Genomic DNA, 20,069 nt, shown 5'->3' with positions numbered 1-20,069 from the left:
TACTGCATTGTAAATATGGCTAGATAAGTAAATGTTTGTAAGGTAAATGTACTTAAGGTATTAAAAGTCCTCAATGCTGTAAAGTGTGACCAATTTGCTATGTTAGATTATTATTACATGCATGCATTATTTTGTATAAATGTAAAAGCAGGATTTTACAGTAGTTGTTGAGAAATGCTGTCAGTTACCCAGAGCCCAAAGTGACGCCTTGATAGTGCTCGCTTTGTCTAACCAACAGCACAAAGCTCAACATTAAAATAAATTAAAGCAGCAAAGCTTGAGCCATGAAATGTTTTTACATGAAAAACGACTTAAACCATCAATAGTTTCGTTTCAGCTGTACTGTATATTATAACAAAAGACCGTAGTTTATAAACTCTTCATGTGTTTGTGTGTAAACATTTTAATTTGTAAAGTAACTGAAGCTTTCAGATAGTGAAGTTAAAAATTACAATATCTGAGATGTGGTGGAGTAGAAGAAGAAAATACTCAAGTCAAGTACCTCAAAATAATATTTGAATAAATATACTTAGTTGCTGTCCAGCAGGTTTTCACCGTACCTGTTGATCCAGCCCCAGACTACAAGTAAAATAAACTCAAAAGACAACCTCGTACTTTCTTCACATTCTTATTTATTTATTTTGTCCTAAAGAGGGCCGTCCTCTTTAAGACGAACAGAACATTTCATCACTTTCCGAAAGTGTTTCCAGGTCAAGAGCGAAACAGAAAGACGACTGATAACAAAACAATAAATACTGTGAAGCGTCGGCGCCGACAGAAGCTTCCTCTAACTTCCTATTGTGATATAACGACCACGAAGACGGTTCGGACACGGTGGAAACCTGGAGCGGAAGAAGCCGATTCACGTCGTCAACAACCACCGGTCCGGTCAATTAGTACAAAGCTGATGGCGGGGGAACAGGGACGGGCGCTTGTGTTTCTCGAGAGACCCTTAATACCCCAGAACGGGTAATTTCAGTTAGAAACAAACACTGGCTGAAGCAGGGATAGAAAACTGATTCCCTTCAGGACGCCTTGATGGGAAGTGATGGACGTCGGCCGGAGTGATGGAGGCCGAGGTGTTGGCAGGTCGTAGAGAGGAAGAGGGGGGATGATGAAGAGGGGGAGGAGGATGGGGTTATTTCCTGTCGACCCTCTCATTCTATATCGTCCTCGCTCAGACTCTGTGCGTTCACGATCCGCTGCAGGAGCAGAAGACAAACACTCAGAGCTCAGATAATGAACACATGACAGAGTGAATGGTGGGAGTAACCAACCAGGGTGAAGATGGTGGCTACCTGGATCACCTTAGACCAGATAGGGAGATGGGGAGGCTACACAGCTGATTCTGGACTACTTAGAGAGGTGTGGGGGGAGGGGCTACTTGACTGATCCTGGAGCAGTTACGGGGGAAATCAGGACAACCAGGCTGATCCTGGACCAGTTAGGGAGCTGATGTGGATCTAAATAAAGGATCGGGGGACAAGGTTACCTGGCTGATGCTGGGCAGTTTGGTGAGCAGCATCTGGAAGACGGGCGGCGGCAGAGTCTGCTGCAGCACCTGCAGCAGCTGCTGAGGTTGACCGCACACTGCGATGGCGTTGGTCAGGTGGTCCACACCTTTCTCATAGTCTCCTGTGGAGCCAAACACACAAGACTCTTAGAGACCCCACAGAGACCAGCGTAAGGACTCTGACCTGGAACATCAGACTGTGTGGAGGTGTTACCCTGAGCCAGCAGCTCCTCCCCCAGTTGGATCTCCTCCAGGAAGAACTTCTGCACCGCCTCAGCGTCCTTCAGGTCCGGGAGCTGCAGGACACAACATTTAGTCACAGGAAGTACATCTGACACGTCTGCTCTCTGGTTTTTCAGCTGCATGCTGGGAGCAAGGAGCCACTCAGCTCATCTCAGAAACCTCCATCAAACGCCACCATCCAATGAGAAGCTAGAAAAAAGCAGCTTGATCCTGGTGTTCATTCTGAATATTCACTTAATGCTAACGTTAGCTTGTTAGGCTGTGTGTTGGAGATCAGTAATTCACTTGAAAGATATTTAATTAGTTAAATGGTTTAATTAGGGTTAGGGGGTCACAAACATAATTGTGACTAGTTGAATATGTAATTAACAGATTAGTCTGCTACGAAAATAATCCTTAGTTGCGTCGCTACCCCTGTGCAGCACACTGATTTGTTGTGAATTGATTGACAGGTGATTGCTTCGCTGAAGTGTTCAGAGACTGGTCTCACCTTTGCCATGCCAGCCCTCTCTTTGGCTGCCTTCTGCTTTCTCCTCCCTGCGACAGAAACACAAAAACAAACAGTGTAAATTACAGCAGGAAACAGCTGCAGCACACATCGAAAATCTACAAACCTGTTTCTGCTGTGGATTTTACTTTTCCTTTAAACTTACTGTACCATGGTGTCTCTGCAGATACAGCAGGGCTGCAACTAACCAGTATCTACATTATAAATTAATCTGTCGGTTATTTTCTAGATTAATCAATTAATTGTTTGGTCCAGTAAAAAGCTATCCAACCCTACCTGGGTCTGTGTGAAAAAGTAATTGCCAAACCACAAACTATGATTAACCAACATTTTTGGTAAGCTGGATTTAGTTTCACACCAGCCATATCCAGGCCTGATTACTGCCAGAAATCACTTAAATATCACCTGGCTGAAAAAGTGAAGCAGGCGAAAAGATCTCAAAAAGCAACACATCATCCAACAATCTAAAGGAATTCAAGAACAGATGAGAAACAAAGTCGTTGACATCAGTCAGTCTGAAAGGGTTACAAAGCTATTTCTAAGGCTTTGGGTCTCCAGCGAACCACGGGGAGAGCCTTTATCCACAAATGGAGAACAGGTGAACCTTCCCAGGAGAGGCAGACTTACTCAAATGATTCCAAGAGCGCATCAACAACTCATCCAGAAGATCATCTGAAGAACTGCAGGCCTCACTTTCCTCAGTTAAGGTCAGTGCTCATCAACAAGAAGTGCAGAAATGGTTCCAAGGAGAAAACCACTGCGGAGCAAAAATAACTAAAGGCTCATCTCACATTTACCAAAACAGGACTTTTGGCACAATATTTTGTGGACTGACGAGACAAAACTTTTTGGAAGGTGTGTGTCTCATTACATCTTGTGTAAAAGTAACAGCGTTTCAGAAAAGGAACGTCACAGCAACAGTAAAATATGGTGGCGGTAGCGTGATGGTCTACGGCTGCTTCAGGACCTGGAAGACTTGCTGTGGTAAATGGAACCATGAATCCTGCTGTCTACCAAGAAATCCTGAAGGAGAATGTCCGGCCATCTGTTGGTGACCTCAAGCTGAAGCGCACTTGGGTTCTGTCTGGCAGGACAATGATTCAAAACGCACCAGCAAGTCCACAAAAAAAAAAAAAAAAGTTAAACAGGCCGTTCATGCTCAAACCCTCCAGCATGGCTGAATTAAAATTCTGTAGAGAAGAGTGGGCCAAAACTCCTCCACAGCGATGTGGAAGCGCCAGGTATTGGCAATGCTTGATTGCAGTTGCCGCCACAAGGGCGGCCCAACCAGTTGTTTATGAGGTTTTTCACACAGGGTGTAGCAGTCTATGTATTTCCTGCTATTTTAATTTATTTTTCTCATTAGTTTGTGTGACTCTCCACTACTCTTCTGCTTGACTGGGATCATTCAGAGCACCTGCTGGCCATTAAAATACTTGCTAAACCTTTCTACACGGGCTATTGGAATGTTAAGAGGTTATTGAATGAAATCATCTTTTACAAACTAAAAATTTTTGTATTTACACCGGTTCTGTTTGTCTAATAATACTGCGTTACAATATCGCCACCAAGACGAAAGTCTCTTCCTGTTAAAGAACCACCTGCTGTCTGTGACTGGAAAGGTTTAATGATTGACAGTGAAAACACAGCTCAATAAGTGGAACCTACTTTTAAAAATTATTAACCCTTTTAGAAACTGACTGAATATAATAACTTGTTCCGAAGTTTGCAGGTCCTGACCAAAAAGGCTGAACCTTCACATTCCCTGAGTAACGCCATAATCTCCATTTGGCTGAAGGCCCAGCTAATAACAAATAACCTAAATAACAGGAAGAGTGGTGCAGGTCTGCAGCCTCCAAAGGTGAAGTACCCAAGTTAAGGATTATTATTCTGATTAGCAGAAGTATTAACATCAGAATTTAGTTTACTTAGTAACTATAATTTTACACCGGGGCTCGGGTTGTGATCAGGGCGATGTGTGTGACTGCAGTTCGCAAAGCCATCCTGGATAAATAGGATTTAAGAAAAATAACAGTCAGACCAAACTCCATTGAAAAACCCATCAGTTTAACATGACCTTGCTAATATCTACAAGGTGAATACCAGATAGAATAGGACGTGAAGTATTTTAACAATATTTATAAGTATTCTCTTCAATTTGTCATACCTTATCTTACTCCAATGAAATTTCCACTTCAACAGTTTATCGATTACTTATTCAATAAAACTCGATGTGGACAGCAGCTGCTAGAAAAGGTGATACTTCAAAAGGGGCATGCCATCCATGCTGAGAATTAATTAATTCAATCAATGAACATTCACTACTCTGTCTTAGAAGGCTAAGGGAAAATTATGTGAGAGCACCCTGAAAGTGTTTAATACGTATTGGAGTTCAAAACTGACACCAAAAACTTGCAGGTTAACAAAGCAATGCATCCTGCTCACAGTTGATGAAGCAGGGTCAGATTTAAGAAAGTCAGACCGAACTCCATTGAAAAATTAGTTTAACATGACCTTGCTAATATCTACAAGGTGGATACCAAAAAACGACGTGAGGTACTTGAACCATATTTAGGAGTATCTCTTCAGTTTGGCATATGTCATCTAACAGCAATGACATTTCCACTTCAGCAGTGTGTCGATTTTCATTCATTCTTTTAATAAAACTCAGATCAGATCAATAGTTTTTAGGCTTAACGCTAAAAGATTAGGAAAGAGCTGAGATGAAAGCTAAAACGTGGCATTCTCCTGTAACTGGTGTTGCTAGGTTACTATAAGCCGAGTTAAACCTTGTGACCTTGTGGACTAGTGTACGTTCTTAAGTATGCACTGTAAAGTATGTTAACGTTATATGATCATTTATTGAGGACTTTAAAACGGCTGATAATTGAATGGAGTTCGGCGTGAGAGCCGAACGAGCCTGACTACAGAGCCTTTGAGACAAGCTAATCCCGCGACAGCTTTTAAAGCGGCAGCCAAACCCGATGCGAACCGAACCACACCGGACCGGACCGGACCGGGTTCGGGGAGCTCCAAGGCCCGATGAAGGTGAGGAAGAAGAGGTCAGCACTCACGTTCTCGCAGTCGGTTCTTGAAGTTGGGGTCACTCCGTCTTTTCCTGTCGAAATAGATGCAGTAACCGACGAGCAGAGCCCCGCACACCCCGGCGGCCAGCGCGCTGGTCTTACCGCCCATCATGGCTCCCGGGACCCGGTCGGTTTGAGGCGGATTAACGGGTAAATGAACGGGTTTCTTCTCCGGTGGTCGGTGTTTGTGAGGGAGCTGGCGGAGCGGCTCGGGGCAGGAAGGACCTGGAAGGACCCCGGCGGTTGACAGCTTGTAGCCGTCTGTAGGATGCCTGACTGGAAATGTGAAGAAAATAAATATAAAGAAGCTGGAAAGCGTTTGAAGAAATTAAATAACACCGCTTAATTTATTAAAAACAACAATAATAAGTAGTAGAAATATATGACCCTGAATAACACATTTTCCTTTATTTCCTAAAATAGAGACTGCTGTGTTCCTGCTGCCTGGAGTTATTTTCATTCAAGTGTTCTGCATGTTGTTAATGTGTATTAAAACTATTTATATTAGGTGTCCATCCATTCAAGAAAAGGTATTCTGTATGGCAAAACCTTTGGTGATTAATGGTTAAATAATTATTAAAAACAGGCTTTTTTTTCACCTTTACTCAAAACACAATGAAACTTCAGGAGCTGAAAGTAAACATTAATGGAAGCTTTAAAAGACATGTTTTTTCAATATGGAAATAAGGTATTTCCTCATTAAATATGTGCTTGTTTGCATATCAAACAAATCCATTTTTCCAGCACATTGTTAAGAGTCACATGTTTATCAAACAATTGTTTTCTCATGAATTTATTCAAAATCTACCACTCATATGTGTGATGGACCCTGTTTTTCCAGTTATATGTATATGTCTTTATTGTTATAAGAAACTGTGCGTAAAGTCATGATGATCCAACTGCTTTCAAGGTCGAGGAAAAGCCAACACTATAGAAACACACTTAGCATAAAAATGACTATCACGTCTCTTGTAGATATCTGATATATGGACTAGCTAACATTGTGCTCTAGAAAACAAGCTTTCAAATGACATATGATTCAATATGGAGAGTTTTTACATGGATAATACTAACAAAGATGAAATGTACTGAATTAAATGGTAATGGTCTAGCCAGAGCTGTAGCCAGGACTTTTACAAATGATGAATCTAACAGACCCCCAATGAAGCTTAATGGTGCTTTCAGACCAAAAGCGAAGCGAGCGTTCATGGCGGTGAGTTTACATACAAAGTCAATGCAAAGACGCATAGAGCCGTAATTTCCTGTCGGGCGGCGCAAAGCGATGGCAACGCGAAGGAATTCGCCTGAGTTGAATATTTTCAACTCAAACTTGGGGGAGAGGAACTGGGAGCAGCGCTGCAACCTTTGGACAAATAAATGATTCTGCTCTGACAACTACACCAATTACTCGCGGGAGGAGCTCGGCGTTAACTGCTTTTATTAAATTAGCTTTTACTTTAGTTTTTGGGATTACAACGTTATCTTCACTGGAGCTTCTCAGCAGCTAGCTCCTGTGCACAGCCGGTTCCACTGTTGTTGTTAGTGCTGTTAGCTCTGTCGGACTCCGACTTCATATTTATAGAAAAAACGGACAAAACTGGACATTACTTGGAGAAAAGAAAGCAAGGAGGTTGAACTACCTGATGAGGTCAGAAAACATGTGTCTGTAACTTTATTCCAGCTATCATTGTACTTTACTGTGACCCATAGCCCTGATCGATCCAAACTCCATTCAGAAAAGAAACATTTTAGAAGTTGTTGTCCTGCTGTCCTGCTAACAGACCTGACAAAGCATAAATTCACATGTTTAACAAATCTGCATCATGTTGTAGTTATTTCGGCATCAGTTTAATCCGTTTATTGCTATTTAATCACTGCAAAATGTTTACTTTGGGTTCATACAGTTGTAGTAATGGCAAATTGTGTTTATTCACGTTATCGCGTTAAAATCGCCTTCTCACGCTGTTTGTGAACACTTGCAGTGAATGTACTCGCATTGAGAAAATTTGCGGTTGGTTTGAAAGCACCAAAACTCCACCACCTTTTTAAAATTTATTTGCGACCCAAAAAAGTTTGTAAAGTGTTCTTAATTTTTCAAAAATTTAAAAATTACTTTAACTGTTGAATAATGTATTCTATTTTATTTTCTACAAATGCATGATGGTTCAGTTCCAAAATGATTGATGGATTTCTGCCGCCTGAGGGCAGCAGCACACCAATTAAGAGTGTGTGTGCAAACTTTGTGAGGACCAGTTTGAGTTTTAGACCTTGAGAATGAGAAGAGTACATTTTTGTTGAGTAAGGACATTTTGCTCTGAGCTGCTTGAAGGGATTTAGACCCTGCCTGCTTGAAGGCAGCATATCTAGGAAAAGTATTTCACTTAACAGGATAAATAATAATAAAAAATATAAGCACACCACTGAACCGTCTCAACAAAAAAATCTATTTAGGTGGACATATCTAATATCTTATTAACGCTTAGTTACCACTAACACTAATATTGTGAAGTTCCACTTCTGTAGTTCATATATTCCGTTAGTACACTGTGTACTTACTTGCAAAGTGTGTGAATCTTTTGGTGCTTTGACAGAACAGACGTATAATCAGTCTTTCGAGGCTCGTCTCCTTCATCCTTCTTGATTCCTATATTTTGTGTTAGCTAAAAACAAATATCTGTAGGCTTTAATGTTATGTTGTGTGTGGATGCCCGCATGTTGTACAGATTGTGTTTACACCGAGCCTACCCAAGATCCTAACGTAAAGCGAGCCAGACTACCTCCTTGGGGTGGAAATCTCTACGGACACGATTTGATTCAGAGGGTTAGGATGCGATTCTACAACGATTATGTTTTGTTTCTTACTGTGTGACTACTTGGTACTTTTAAAGCAAAGTATTTGTGAGGATTCAACCAAGTAGGCAGTAACGACATGCAGCTAATTCTCATTAATTCCTGTAAATTCAGTTACATAGCAGCCAAAAACATTCAGAAAATCAATTTTTGACATTTGTGAATCGTCAGCATCAGCTTGACAATGCATCTGAGAATCAATTTTTCTACCTCTGCTCAGGCAGATCCACACACGACACATTCACAACTTGCATTAACATGCGTTTTTCCTTCCTTAAGTGGATACAGACTGCATTTTAATAGTAGGTGGGGGTTTCCAGCAGCATCTGTTTACGTACACGAACAGCAGAGAGACTCAGTCAGAGAGCAGCAGGTGAACATAGAGCAGCATTTAGCAGCTAAAGAGCCAGATGTTTCACTCAGCTGGTGGAGACCAAACACAGAGCTAACAGAGAGAGAACACTGGACTCTCCTTCATCAGGTGACTCTAACACAACAAACATCGTTTTGCTCTGTAGCTGCTGGAGGAGGAAGCCGGCAGCTGTTTGCTAACATGTTAGAAATACCAAAGAGTTATTAAAGCTGCGGTAGACATTTTATTGTTTTATTGTTTTATTATCTGAAGCATTTTTTGTTCTTTTTGTTGAAATGAAAGAAATCTGTGGCTGTCGCAGGACTGTAGTAACAAGAATGAAATGAAGGCTGGCCTACCTGCCTGTCTGCCTGTGCACTCACTGCATGTGTTTTGGGGAGTGGCTTTGGAGCAAAATTAACTTTCTTGAATGCTCAAAGTGTACCGGCCACTCAATAGATTACCATTGTTGTTTTGTCTGGTGGGTGAAGTAATCCTACCAGCCGTTTGCATGTTTTACCAGCATTTGGCTGGTGCTAATTTTGCACCCTGCGTTGGAGGGAGGCCTGAAGGGAGGGGGAGGTATTTTTTTGGTTGGATCAGATTCAGGTTGGTGGTTCCTCAGGCGCTGCCTCCTTCTGCAAGTCATGTTGTTTTTACAGCTCATTCTGCTGCCCCCAGATGCCCAGACTCAGCACAGGCCTTCAGCTGCTGTGTTTCTCTGCACTTTCAACATCACCATGATTCCACGGCTATAAAAGGGTAATTTTACCAAAATCCAAAATCAACCTTAAAATCATGGCACATTAAATTTACACTATAAGTGAAAAAATGTTTGGGTTTATTGGCCCTTAACATATCTTAGACACATTTATAAAATACATATTTAGGTTTAAACAGTTTTTTATGTATTATAAATATATATTTCAGTAACATCAGACAAAAGGACTGCTGATGAAAACTACCCTGCAGGTAACTCGTGTACATTTACATTTGTTTTTAATGTTGACAACAATGTCCCTTCTCAATAACTCAAATCAAATATATAATCAATGCATCTCAAATCAAACGTGTTTGCAGCTCCTTGCTGCTGCAGCAGCTGCTGTTTCTCCTCAGCGATCACCACAAATCCAAGTCAAAGTGTGAAATATGCTCCTGTCGGGATGACGCTGAGTCACACAGACACACACAGACATCAGGCCCTGCGGCATTGTGGGTACAGCAGGCTGAAGACACCCACAGTGAGTCCTGTCTGTCAGCAGGGGTAGCTGTTGTTCCACCTCAGCGTCCATAAAACACACACACACACACACACACACACACACTCCGGCTGTGTGTGTGTGTGTGTGTGTGTGTGCGTGCAGACTCTGCATCCTGTCAGACTGTGATATCTTGATATTTGGAGGCCTGATGGTGTTGAGAATTTGCAGCTGTCGTATGGCAGCATGAATGAAACGACACGCAAAACTGGAATGTGTGAGTGTGTGCGTTAAGCAGCGCACACTCACACACTGGCTTATGGTTTAATCCAAACTGTCCTGCGGCATCATGAGACAGCAGGATCGCCTCTGTCACACTGACGCTACGTGCCAGAATAAACCCTGTTTACCGTCTGTGTGAACAGGTTTAAAGCTGCCGTAGCACATTTTGTTATATTTGTTTAAATTCTCTTTACATCTTGTCAACAATCAATAAATCAAATTCTCAGACAGAATGTGACCATATTTGGACAAGAGGGTGGGGCTAGCTAGTTTGGTTAGCAAGGTGCATGTGTAATTCACGTTACCTGTGATATCAAAGGTTCAGTGTGTAATATTTCTGAGGCTCTATTGACAGAAATGCAATACAAGATCCATAACTATGTTTTCAGTGCTGTATAAAGATCTTACATAATGAACCATTATGTTTTTATTACCTTAGAATGAGACATTTATAGCTACATAACCGCCGGCACCCCCTTCCAAGGACGTTGCCACGTTGCATCTTCATGTTCACAGTCACACTTCTTTCTGCAGCCAGTGGAGTCGCCCCCTGCTGGCCGTTAGAGAGGATGCAGGTTTAAAGGAGCTCTGGCTTCACTTTTCAGACCCGAAGGTTCCCGCTTGGCTCTGACACAAAAATGAAAAAAGAATCTGGTATCTGTGACTGTAATAAGCACAGCCAAACATTTCACTCGGACCCTACCTCAGCTTTAGCGTGACCCCCATGTGACCCTGCTCCACTCCGGTGTGAAAGGAGGAACACCAACTATACAGCTTTGTAGTGGTGTGCCGCCATCTTTACCACTTTGTTCTTTTATCAATTTAGCAACAAGTTCATGTATTTTATGCTTTAGAGTCTCTCGTGGGTAAAGATGTAAACACTTTTGCCTTCAGGCGTGTTTGATCAACACGTCTGAAGGTCGTCCTGCAAAATGGCTGCAGAGGCTGGGCGAGAAGGTTAAATGATGACGATGTAAGAAACATTTCATTTGAAGCACACGGAGGCCTTTAATCCTGATCTTTATTTGAATCGCTGCCACTGATCAGTGAAAACTTCCAAATCACGTTAGTTTGGAAAATAACTGAATGTCTTATTTTGTATTGGCATATCTGAGAGGTTGCCTATACAAACACTGTCGGCCATGTTTAGTGTGTTTTAAAGGTATCTTCATCCTGTGGTTGTGTGTGTGTGTGTTTGCTGTAAAGTGTGTGTTTGATTTGGCAGCAGCTCTCCACAGATGGCACCTCTCTGTGTGAAGCCTCCACTGAGGACCGTTAGCAGGGCTGAAGCTGCTGAGACAAAGAGGACCAGAGAGCTGCACGAGCCCACAAAATGGAGCGAGTCAATGAGAACACGGTAAACTCCATAAAGCTGCACGTCTGTCTTCCAATGTGAACCCAAGGGACGCGTCAGACTGCAGACCAAAGTGACCCAAATCACTTATACTGTCAGATAGACTCGGTTCAGATTCAAGCAACTTTAATATGTGGTCCAAATCAGATCCAGGTTGGATTGTTTGAAATGCAACCTCAGTCTGGACGGTTGCCAAATGACAGCTGGAGGCCTATATCAGACTGTCCACGGCCTGAAAGTGACCTGCATGCTCAGAAGAATAATACGACGTCACATGCAGCACGCCATTGTACAGAAGTAAACAAGGAGGCCACAGAGGTTGGTTCCGGTTAGCTCATACTTGCTAACCCTCCTGTATTTAATCGCCCTCTCCCGGTTTCCTCCCGGGGTCACATTTCTCCTGATTTATGACTTATGACTTTCTGTCCTTTTCATTACATCCGTTCCTGTTTTTGTGCTGTACAACACATCTGCCCCACGCCTCTCTCATTCTCTGTCTAGTGTTTCTGCTCAGACAGCCACCTGAGTTGTTATATATATATATATATATATATATTTGTGTTACTGAGTATCATGCAACACGTCTGCATGATGTGTCAGATGCTGTATAAGCTGTTAATGAGGCATGTATAATGTATAATGTATAATGAGGCATGAACCCAGGCACTGATCTACCAGCAACACAGAGATGATGTGACACGACATGTGAGCACTTTCTTTTCACTGCTTCACTGAGGCCCCGTCCACACTGCTGCATTTTGGTTTTAAAATTGAGGCCTTTTGCGTTACGTTTGCACCTCCCATCCAGACTAAAACGCCAAAAACGAAGAACTAAAACAGAGAAGTTTGAAAACGCTGCTGACCCCGTTATTCGTTTTAAAACATTTCAGTTCGGACGGGCAAAAACGGAGGACTTTATCGGTCATGCAAAGCAGAAACATGACGCTACTGACAGAGTTTTTGATTTGGTATTTTGATTAAAATATTTTGTACTGTGCAAATAACACTTCCAGCCTACACTTGTACTGTCGCCGTAATTAGTTTGCATCCACAGCCTTTTTTTAGCTCCCATGTTCCATTCAGTAACAGTCCCAACTGGTTATTGGTCCATGCTAAATAAAATCTGGTGTGGTTCTTCATCTGTAGTACTTTATTGTTTCGCCAAATCTTCTCTAACTACGGAACAGACCATCTGCTTCATGTTTACACCAGCACGCGCATGCCCAGTGTACCTGAACGGCAAATAGATGTGTGTTTTCAGTTGTTTTAGCTAAAACGCTGCTGTGGACGGAGATCGCATCCGTTTTAAAACTCTGTGTAGATGGGACCTAAAGGGCCCCTTTGCACTGTGGGAAACTTTGGCTCCCTAACAAAACAAACTGGGTCATGTGATTGGTTGGTCAAGAGGACGCTGATGTCTTGGGCGACTGAGAGGTGGGATTTCTTTCTTGAGGGGTAAGTGGGCAGCCGGACAGAACAAGGAAACATGAAATATACAGACACACACACTCCTGAGCTGAGACTCTCGGGGATTAGTAAGGAGTTGTCTGAGCTCCGGTGGAGTTTCCCCACATACACACTAATTCCCCTCGGCTTTAGATTCCAGAGAGAGGGGGAGTCGGGTGCTGGGGGGAAGGGGGATTTTAAAGAGGAGTGTCCTTAACAGGAAGTGATGGAGCTCATCCAAACAAGCTGTTGTGCGGTTAAATCTTCTGTGCTCCTGTGTGTATTTGGATGTAAACAGAACCATGTGGAGCTGCAGAGTTCTAGTGTTATCTCCTGTTCTTCTGTCCAGCTTAAAAAAACAGCAGCAGCTGTGTGTACATTCAAACTTGATTATAACCTAAATTACTACTAAGCTGTGATTTATGTAAAATAAATAAAAGAGATAAGTTACAACATAACTACGTATAAAGTGAAAGGTTTACACATGCCCCAGGGTCAAAGAATTACACCAATGTCCTTCTATAGGAAAATCCAGGCAGTTATTTCAGACTTACAAGATCTGGACCCTCTCTAAATGAATGGGCTGGGAGCCATAACTGCGCTTTCACTGGACACTGGGACAATAAACTGACAAAAGCGCTGGAAAAGTTTGATTCTTTGCCCCAAAATAAGGTGTTTTTTCCCCACAGGTTATTAATAATTATTAATTTAGTTTAGACGCTTTTATCCAAAGAGACTTACAATTGCTATACATGTCAGAGGTCGCACGCCTCTGGAGGAACGAGGGGTTAAGTGTCTTGCTCAGGGACACATTGGTGGATGGGTCACAGTGGGGAATTGAACCCCCTACTGTGCCATCTTATCTACTGCGCCATCACCACCACATACTTCTACTATGCATGTGTGTAGCAGAGTTTATATAGTCTTTGATTCCACTTGCTGTAAGTCATTCATTATCTATGTATCTGTGTTTTGAGTGTGGTTCTGTTCTTTGTAATTGTTCAGTGTATAAGTTTTAGTGGCATCTAGCAGTGCACCCAGCGGCTCACGGTGCATTCATGTGCTCCTCAGATAGTCCCATTTCCCGAGTTGTGAAGTCGTTCTTACGACTTCAGTGTGTGTTTATGTGCTCTTAAGTCTGAATGTGGAATCAACATGGAAGCTGCGCAAAGATGCGTTGGATTAACATTATCAGAGGATATAAACAACACAGACATCTAGTTCACTCTACATGGACAGCAAACTAACCAGATTACACATTACCTGTTTGCAAAATATGTATATGCAGTACCTGAAAGTTCTGTATACTCCTTCATCTCCCATATACACTTTATTTCTCTTTTCGCAATAAAGATTTAGGGAAGAAAAAAAGATCCTGATTAATCCGACACCACATGAATGCACCATCAGTCACCACGCACCCCCTCTTTGTAAGAGTGCAGGTGAAGCTACGGTGGCCGACACGCTCTGTCGGCTCTGAGCTAAATAATACGTGTGGTCCTCCATGTGTCCAAATTTCACTTCTCTTCTTACTTCTAACAAACCAGACGACTACTGCTACTACTACCATTACTTCTATTTCTTTTTTACGTAAATCAGCTGTTCTTGACTCAACTAGTTTTGGAGCCGATTGACTCTTAACTCCTAGTTACTAAGTTAACCTCTAGTGTCGACTTCACGCCCTTGGCCTAACTTCAGAATCAGAACCAGATTCGATACCCCACCCTGTGTGTGTGTGTGTGTGTGAATGGGTGACTGTTGGCAGGAAGTGTTGTCAGGTGGGCTAGAAAAGGGTTTCTATAAATGTAGTCCATTTACCATTTTGCACACATTTATATAAAATGGCAAATATAACAAACACACAATGAACAATTCTGACTCATTTCACACACACACACACACACACACACACACACACACACAGTCTGAGCGTCTCTAATGATGGCGACATAATGACAGAATTAACAGATGTTTAATGTTTTAATCTTCAGACCACACACACTGCGTTTATACTAAACGGTTTCAGAGTGGCGGGAATCAGGATCTCACAGAATCTCGCGGGATCAAACGTGACTTCAGACAGAAACAAACATGGAGGCAGACTGTCGTCGTCAGCTGGTTGACCTTGTGTGTGCAGCCTGTCCTCACCGGACAAACGGCCTTAGTATTGTTTATTATGCTGCTCGTTATGACTCATGTTTACATTTTCTGTGACTTCTAGTGGCCGTACGACGGTGGCGACGGATGAAGCGACAGGGCGTATTGTAAATAGCAACTTACTTCTGCCATGTGCTGGTTCCCTAGTAAATCACATTAAGCCGGTGGCAAAGAACCTTGGTGTTTGGTTTGATAGTAATTTAAATTTCGAGCAGCACACCACAAAGCTTGTTCAACCATGTTTTTATCAACTTAGAAATATAGCAAAAATTCGATCTATGTTAACTTTTAAGGACACCGAGACCATTTTACACGCCTTCATCTCATCACGCCTGGATTATTGCAACAGCGTTGCAATCAGGGCGTTTGCTGTCAGGGCCCCGAGGCTCTGGAACAGCCTGCCCGAGGAAATCAGGTCGGCTGAGTCAGTGAACTCTTTTAAGTCCCTTCTTAAAACATACTTTTATACTTTTCCCGATCTTATTAGACTTTATTTTATCCCTTTTATTTTGTTCTATTTTACTTATTTTATATTTATCTTAAACTTGTATTTTAGTCTTTTCAATGTTTTCATGCTTTTATCTTGTATTGTTTTTGTATTATTGTCTTTTGGGCATTATTGTCTTTATACTTGTTAAAGCACTTTTGTTTTTGAAAAGTGCTCTACAAATAAAGATTATTATTATTATTATTATTACTTTAACCCAAATGACGATTTGTTCCTAAACCTAACCTAGTAGTTCTGTTGCCTAAATTTAACCAAACTACAACCTTTTTAGAACATTTTTTAAATGTTTCATGACTTACAGGACCAACGTAACATCCGATAAGCCTGTCACTGCACTCATATGGAAAAAGCTACTTTCCAATAGCTGTATTATTTTTTTTTATAATAACCTTTACTTAACCAGGCAGGACACTTAAGAACAAGTTCTTATTTACAAGGACGGCCTGGCAAAAGGGGAGGAGCCTCTTAGGGGTAGGGGGGAGTAGATACAGGTTTAGACAGACAACATTTAGTGTTAAGGAACAGACAACGCCATATCATACAGAGGTAAAAAACAACCAAAGGTGGGTATATTGTTTTGAGAAACTTGAAAATCGACCTATATTGTCAGTATATATACTATATTGTACAGTCTTCTTGTGCATGATTTTTTTTTAAAATAATGGCGAAAAAAACTATATAAAGGCTCAACTTTAAGTTGCTATCGACCATTTTCCAAGCTTCAAACTGTATTAGAATTAAGGAGTACTAATAAGGCGGGGGCATAAAAAGCATTTTAAAATTTAAAAAAAAGAAAAACAATGAGGAAAAAGTTAGAAATAAATAAAAAATTTAATTAATCACTAAAAACATCTAACATCTAACACAAGTTTGAAATGTTTTAGTCCCCACAAAAAACTCTCCTGTCTCCATTTTTTCCCACAAGCTCAATATTCCAGTCAGTTTTAAATTGTTATCTTCAGTCCTGGTAAAGGGAGGCAACATGGTGTTAAAACTCTGACTTTACATGTTTGAAAAGACGTTTTGAATGGGTAGATGGGATTTGTAGTTAGTTTTCTTTTCAAAATGCCTAGAAGAAAAAGTCCACTGTTGCTAATGTAGGAATGTGTGTTGGATTGAGTGTTGCATGACAGGATAGACTTACCCTGCAGGTTGACCTTTGACCTTTGACCAGCAACCTTAATAAAAACACAAGATTTGTTCGGTCCACTTCTTTACACTGTCACTGTCTGTCTCTTGTCTCTTACCCACAATCCTCTGGGATAAAACAAACTCTCTCACACAGCTGAGCTGACCTTTCTAATGACAACCTGCAAGTGTCACCTCCGGTGACCTCTGACCTCCGTGCAGCGCATGGCAGTGATCACAGGAGCTGCGAGGGAAGTCCATCTGATAGAAGCAGCAGTCTTCCCACGTGGATCATCAAATTCTGTTGTGTCAGGAGGCTGTAGCTGCTGTGCTTGATCTGAATTTTGGCTCCTGGTGCCAGCGCAATGACCAACGTGTCAGAGGAGCGAGTTTGTTTAAGAAGCAACAAGGACGACATTTCAGAATCAAATCAGTTGCCTAGTCGTCCATCAAAAGTGGAAACTTTCTCACTCTCAACTCAGCATATATGGACATTTGAACATCAGTCTCCTGGTTGAATGTCCGGTTTCTGACCCATCTATCCGTCCAACCACCTCCTTACTTGGACTTTTCTGTTATTTATATACTACAACTACTTTTAGTGCTACTTTTGGCTTCCCCCAGTGAGACGCCAACGGGTCTTCACCATGGGTTGGTGTGTTTTCAGCCTGCTCTCACTGCCAAGTTCATGTGACTCAGGAGAAGACAGTGGCATGGTGGGTTATGCAGGAAACCTGTCTGCCAAAATGCCGCATTCGCCAATTCATAGCGAACTGGGTTTCCGAGTTACCTGCAAAGTCCACTGAGTCTGCCTGCGCTGCGGCTGCAGGAGCTAGTGATGTGTGATACCACTTAATTCCTATCTGATCCAATACCAAGTAATAACCAGGCTGGTATCGCCAATACCAATACTTTTTATATATTTTATTTCTAGTTTAATGTGACCTCCCTCTCCCGTTTCTGTATTTCTGAGAGAAATAAGGAGTAGGCTGTAGCCTTACCAATTCAAAATAATCAAACTACTGTCATATTCTTTAATTATAATCAAAATCTCCTGCTCAGAGCTGCCGCTTCATAATATCATCATATTATTTTGACTTAATCTCAAATGTTTAGCGAAGTTTGCGGTGTTGCCAAAGTATTTCTCTGTCTTTGCACACAGATCACACACAGCATCATTATTACCTTCACAGCTAAAACACAGCCAGACGTGACTGTTTTTACAGTCAGCCAGAGTCAGGATTCAATCGTGGGAAATGTAAAGGGCTGCAGCGGCTCACTTCAAAGAAGCTCTGTGACAGAGCCGTAGCGCAAGCATGACTTTGAAAGGTGGAAGGAAAATTAGTTCCTATCAAGTATAATTAGACCATCCTGGTGACAGTAAGATACTTATAATAAAACACTCACTCCAAATGACTGTGTTTAGATATTGATCCTTTTATATGAGTATCGATCCTAGAGCAGGAAATGTTGGTATCAGAAATATCTATACTTTAGGATCGATCTGCACGTCACTAGCCGGAGCTAATCCGGTCAATTTTCAAAATAATATAACCTGTGCAGACAAATAAAGAAACCATTTAACTACGTAGCCTACTTATTCATAGTACAAAAGCGAGCACTGCTTACCAAATTAACAAAATCTAAAGAGGTCAGCAAAATCAGTCCGTGGACTTTCGCAGTTAGACTCTAAAAACAAACAAACGTTGACAACAGAGTTGAAATGTCACTCTTGTTCCAGCATGCCGGCTGTGGCTTTTCACACAGACATCCTTCCACCTCTGTTAGTACCAATATTGCCGGCTCAGAGGCGGATCAAATCGCACCGTACCTTTCACACAGCGCAGCGAGCCGGCATATTGCCGTAATAATCCCTGAAAATAAGGCAGTGTGGAAGCGCCTCAGGTAACTGCAGGACTGATGTGGGAAGTTCGAACAGGTGTTACAGTTTTTGACCGTTCTGACTCTGGGGATGGAAATGTTGCTCTGTTGGTTGAAACATCATCAACAATTTGAGAGACTGCAACTAAAGTTTGGGCAGACATTCGTGCATCAGGGCCTTCCTGCAAAAGAGAAGAGATTAATGAGCAAAACCCCTACACGTCCTCATATTTCCGTCCAGCGACAGGCTTACTGGATGTTACGTTGGTCCCATGATGTAAGTCGCGTAACATTGAACACGTGGAAAATGTTGTTAAAAAAAGGTTGTAGTTTGGTCATATTTAGGCAACCAAACCATTTCGTTAGGTTTAGGAAACGAACGTTGTTCGGGACAGAAGTCAGTAATGCTATCTAACTTATCGTAAAACTCAAAATGGCTACATTTACATGGTTTTACACGGGACTCACACACTGTTTTCTCCTGTGTTAAAGTCCCGGGTTTGATCACCCCATCCTGCCTCCTTACATAGACTTTGTTGCTATTTATAATAACTCTTCTCGTTTCATTCATTGCTACCATCGTACGGCTACTAGAGGTCGCTAAAAATGTAAACCCGGGTAGTAACAAGCTGCATAGTAAACGACCTGCACGTAAGTTCTACAGCCCGACCAATTTCAATATTAAGATTTTTAAAATCTGACAGCCAGTATATTGGTCAATATTGTTTTTTCCCCTTTAAAAAAAAAACGCATGACATTAACAAATATTATCCCTAAAATGAGAATCAGAGAATAAGAATCAAATAAAATGTCAGATTCTTTTATAAATTATAGAGTACTACTAATGAACATTAAAGTAAATAGTGTATTGTGGGGCCAGCAAAACAGGACCTGTAAAAAATACCTATATACTACTACTACTACTAATAAAACCATATATCATATCTCATGTCATTGCTATAATAATGATAAACAGGGCTCTTTTATTCAGGCAAATAATCATGGTTCGAATTACAGAGGGATTGGGGGCGTCTGACCCCCCTAATTAAGGCTTGGACCCCCCCTAAAAGCGGCAAAAACATCAATTCATGGGGGTCTTTCTTACCTGCATTTGTAAATATTACAATATATTTCCCATATTCATGCCTTATATTCAAGAATCTTAAAATACGATTTCAGACACCCCTAAAATGGACCGTACCATTTCCTAACTTTGACGTAAGTATAACCTCTTATCTGCCCACATCACTCGCAGTGGCAGCTGCTCCAGTCCAGCCCACCAAACGCTGGTGGAGACACTAAAAGTTAATGTCAGTACTTAGCTATCTAGCAGCTTTAATACACTTACCTTTCCTACCTTAAGAGTTTCATACTTAAAATGAGCCATTTAACGTTAGCTAGCTGATAGCTTATCATATCATTTCATATATATATGAAATACTATATCCATATTTCATCTAATTATCTAATTATCAGCTAACGCTGGTGCTTAGGCATGAGCAGTGAAATAGAGGATTAGTTATTGTAGAGATACAATCCATCTTCATCCGCTTATCTGGGAT

At 41.5% G+C, this 20,069-nt stretch overlaps 1 protein-coding gene across 1 annotated transcript; it reads right to left on the bottom strand.

Annotated features, from left to right (window-relative positions):
* Positions 1-612: 612 nt before the first annotated feature.
* Positions 613-5,585, bottom strand: LOC119914584 (mitochondrial import receptor subunit TOM20 homolog). Its single transcript, XM_038733982.1, has 5 exons — positions 5,339-5,585; positions 2,247-2,293; positions 1,728-1,809; positions 1,493-1,635; positions 613-1,202 (listed from the first exon to the last, which is right to left on the bottom strand). The coding sequence occupies exons 1-5, from the start codon at positions 5,460-5,462 to the stop codon at positions 1,158-1,160; spliced, it is 441 nt and encodes a 146-aa protein (XP_038589910.1). The 5' UTR covers positions 5,463-5,585; the 3' UTR covers positions 613-1,157.
* Between the last annotated feature and the right edge of the window lie 14,484 nt (positions 5,586-20,069).

Source organism: Micropterus salmoides, unplaced genomic scaffold (assembly GCF_014851395.1).
Source record: "Micropterus salmoides isolate LMB-PRFRI ecotype aquatic unplaced genomic scaffold, ASM1485139v1 Ms_hic_scaffold_1, whole genome shotgun sequence".
NCBI lineage: Eukaryota > Metazoa > Chordata > Actinopteri > Centrarchiformes > Centrarchidae > Micropterus > Micropterus salmoides.
The sequence above is the reverse complement of the archived record's forward strand: the minus strand, read 5'-3'. Positions and strand labels throughout refer to the sequence as shown.

Bases quoted from the DNA above. Each gene is read 5' to 3' on its own strand.
- LOC119914584 (XM_038733982.1), bottom strand. From the start codon at position 5,462: ATGATGGGCGGTAAGACCAGCGCGCTGGCCGCCGGGGTGTGCGGGGCT. The intron at 2,294-5,338 runs GTGAGTGCTGAC...TTTCTGTCGCAG, and splicing joins CAAGAACCGACTGCGAGAAC to GGAGGAGAAAGCAGAAGGCA. The intron at 1,636-1,727 runs GTAACACCTCCA...TTGGCTCCACAG, and splicing joins GGAGGAGCTGCTGGCTCAGG to GAGACTATGAGAAAGGTGTG.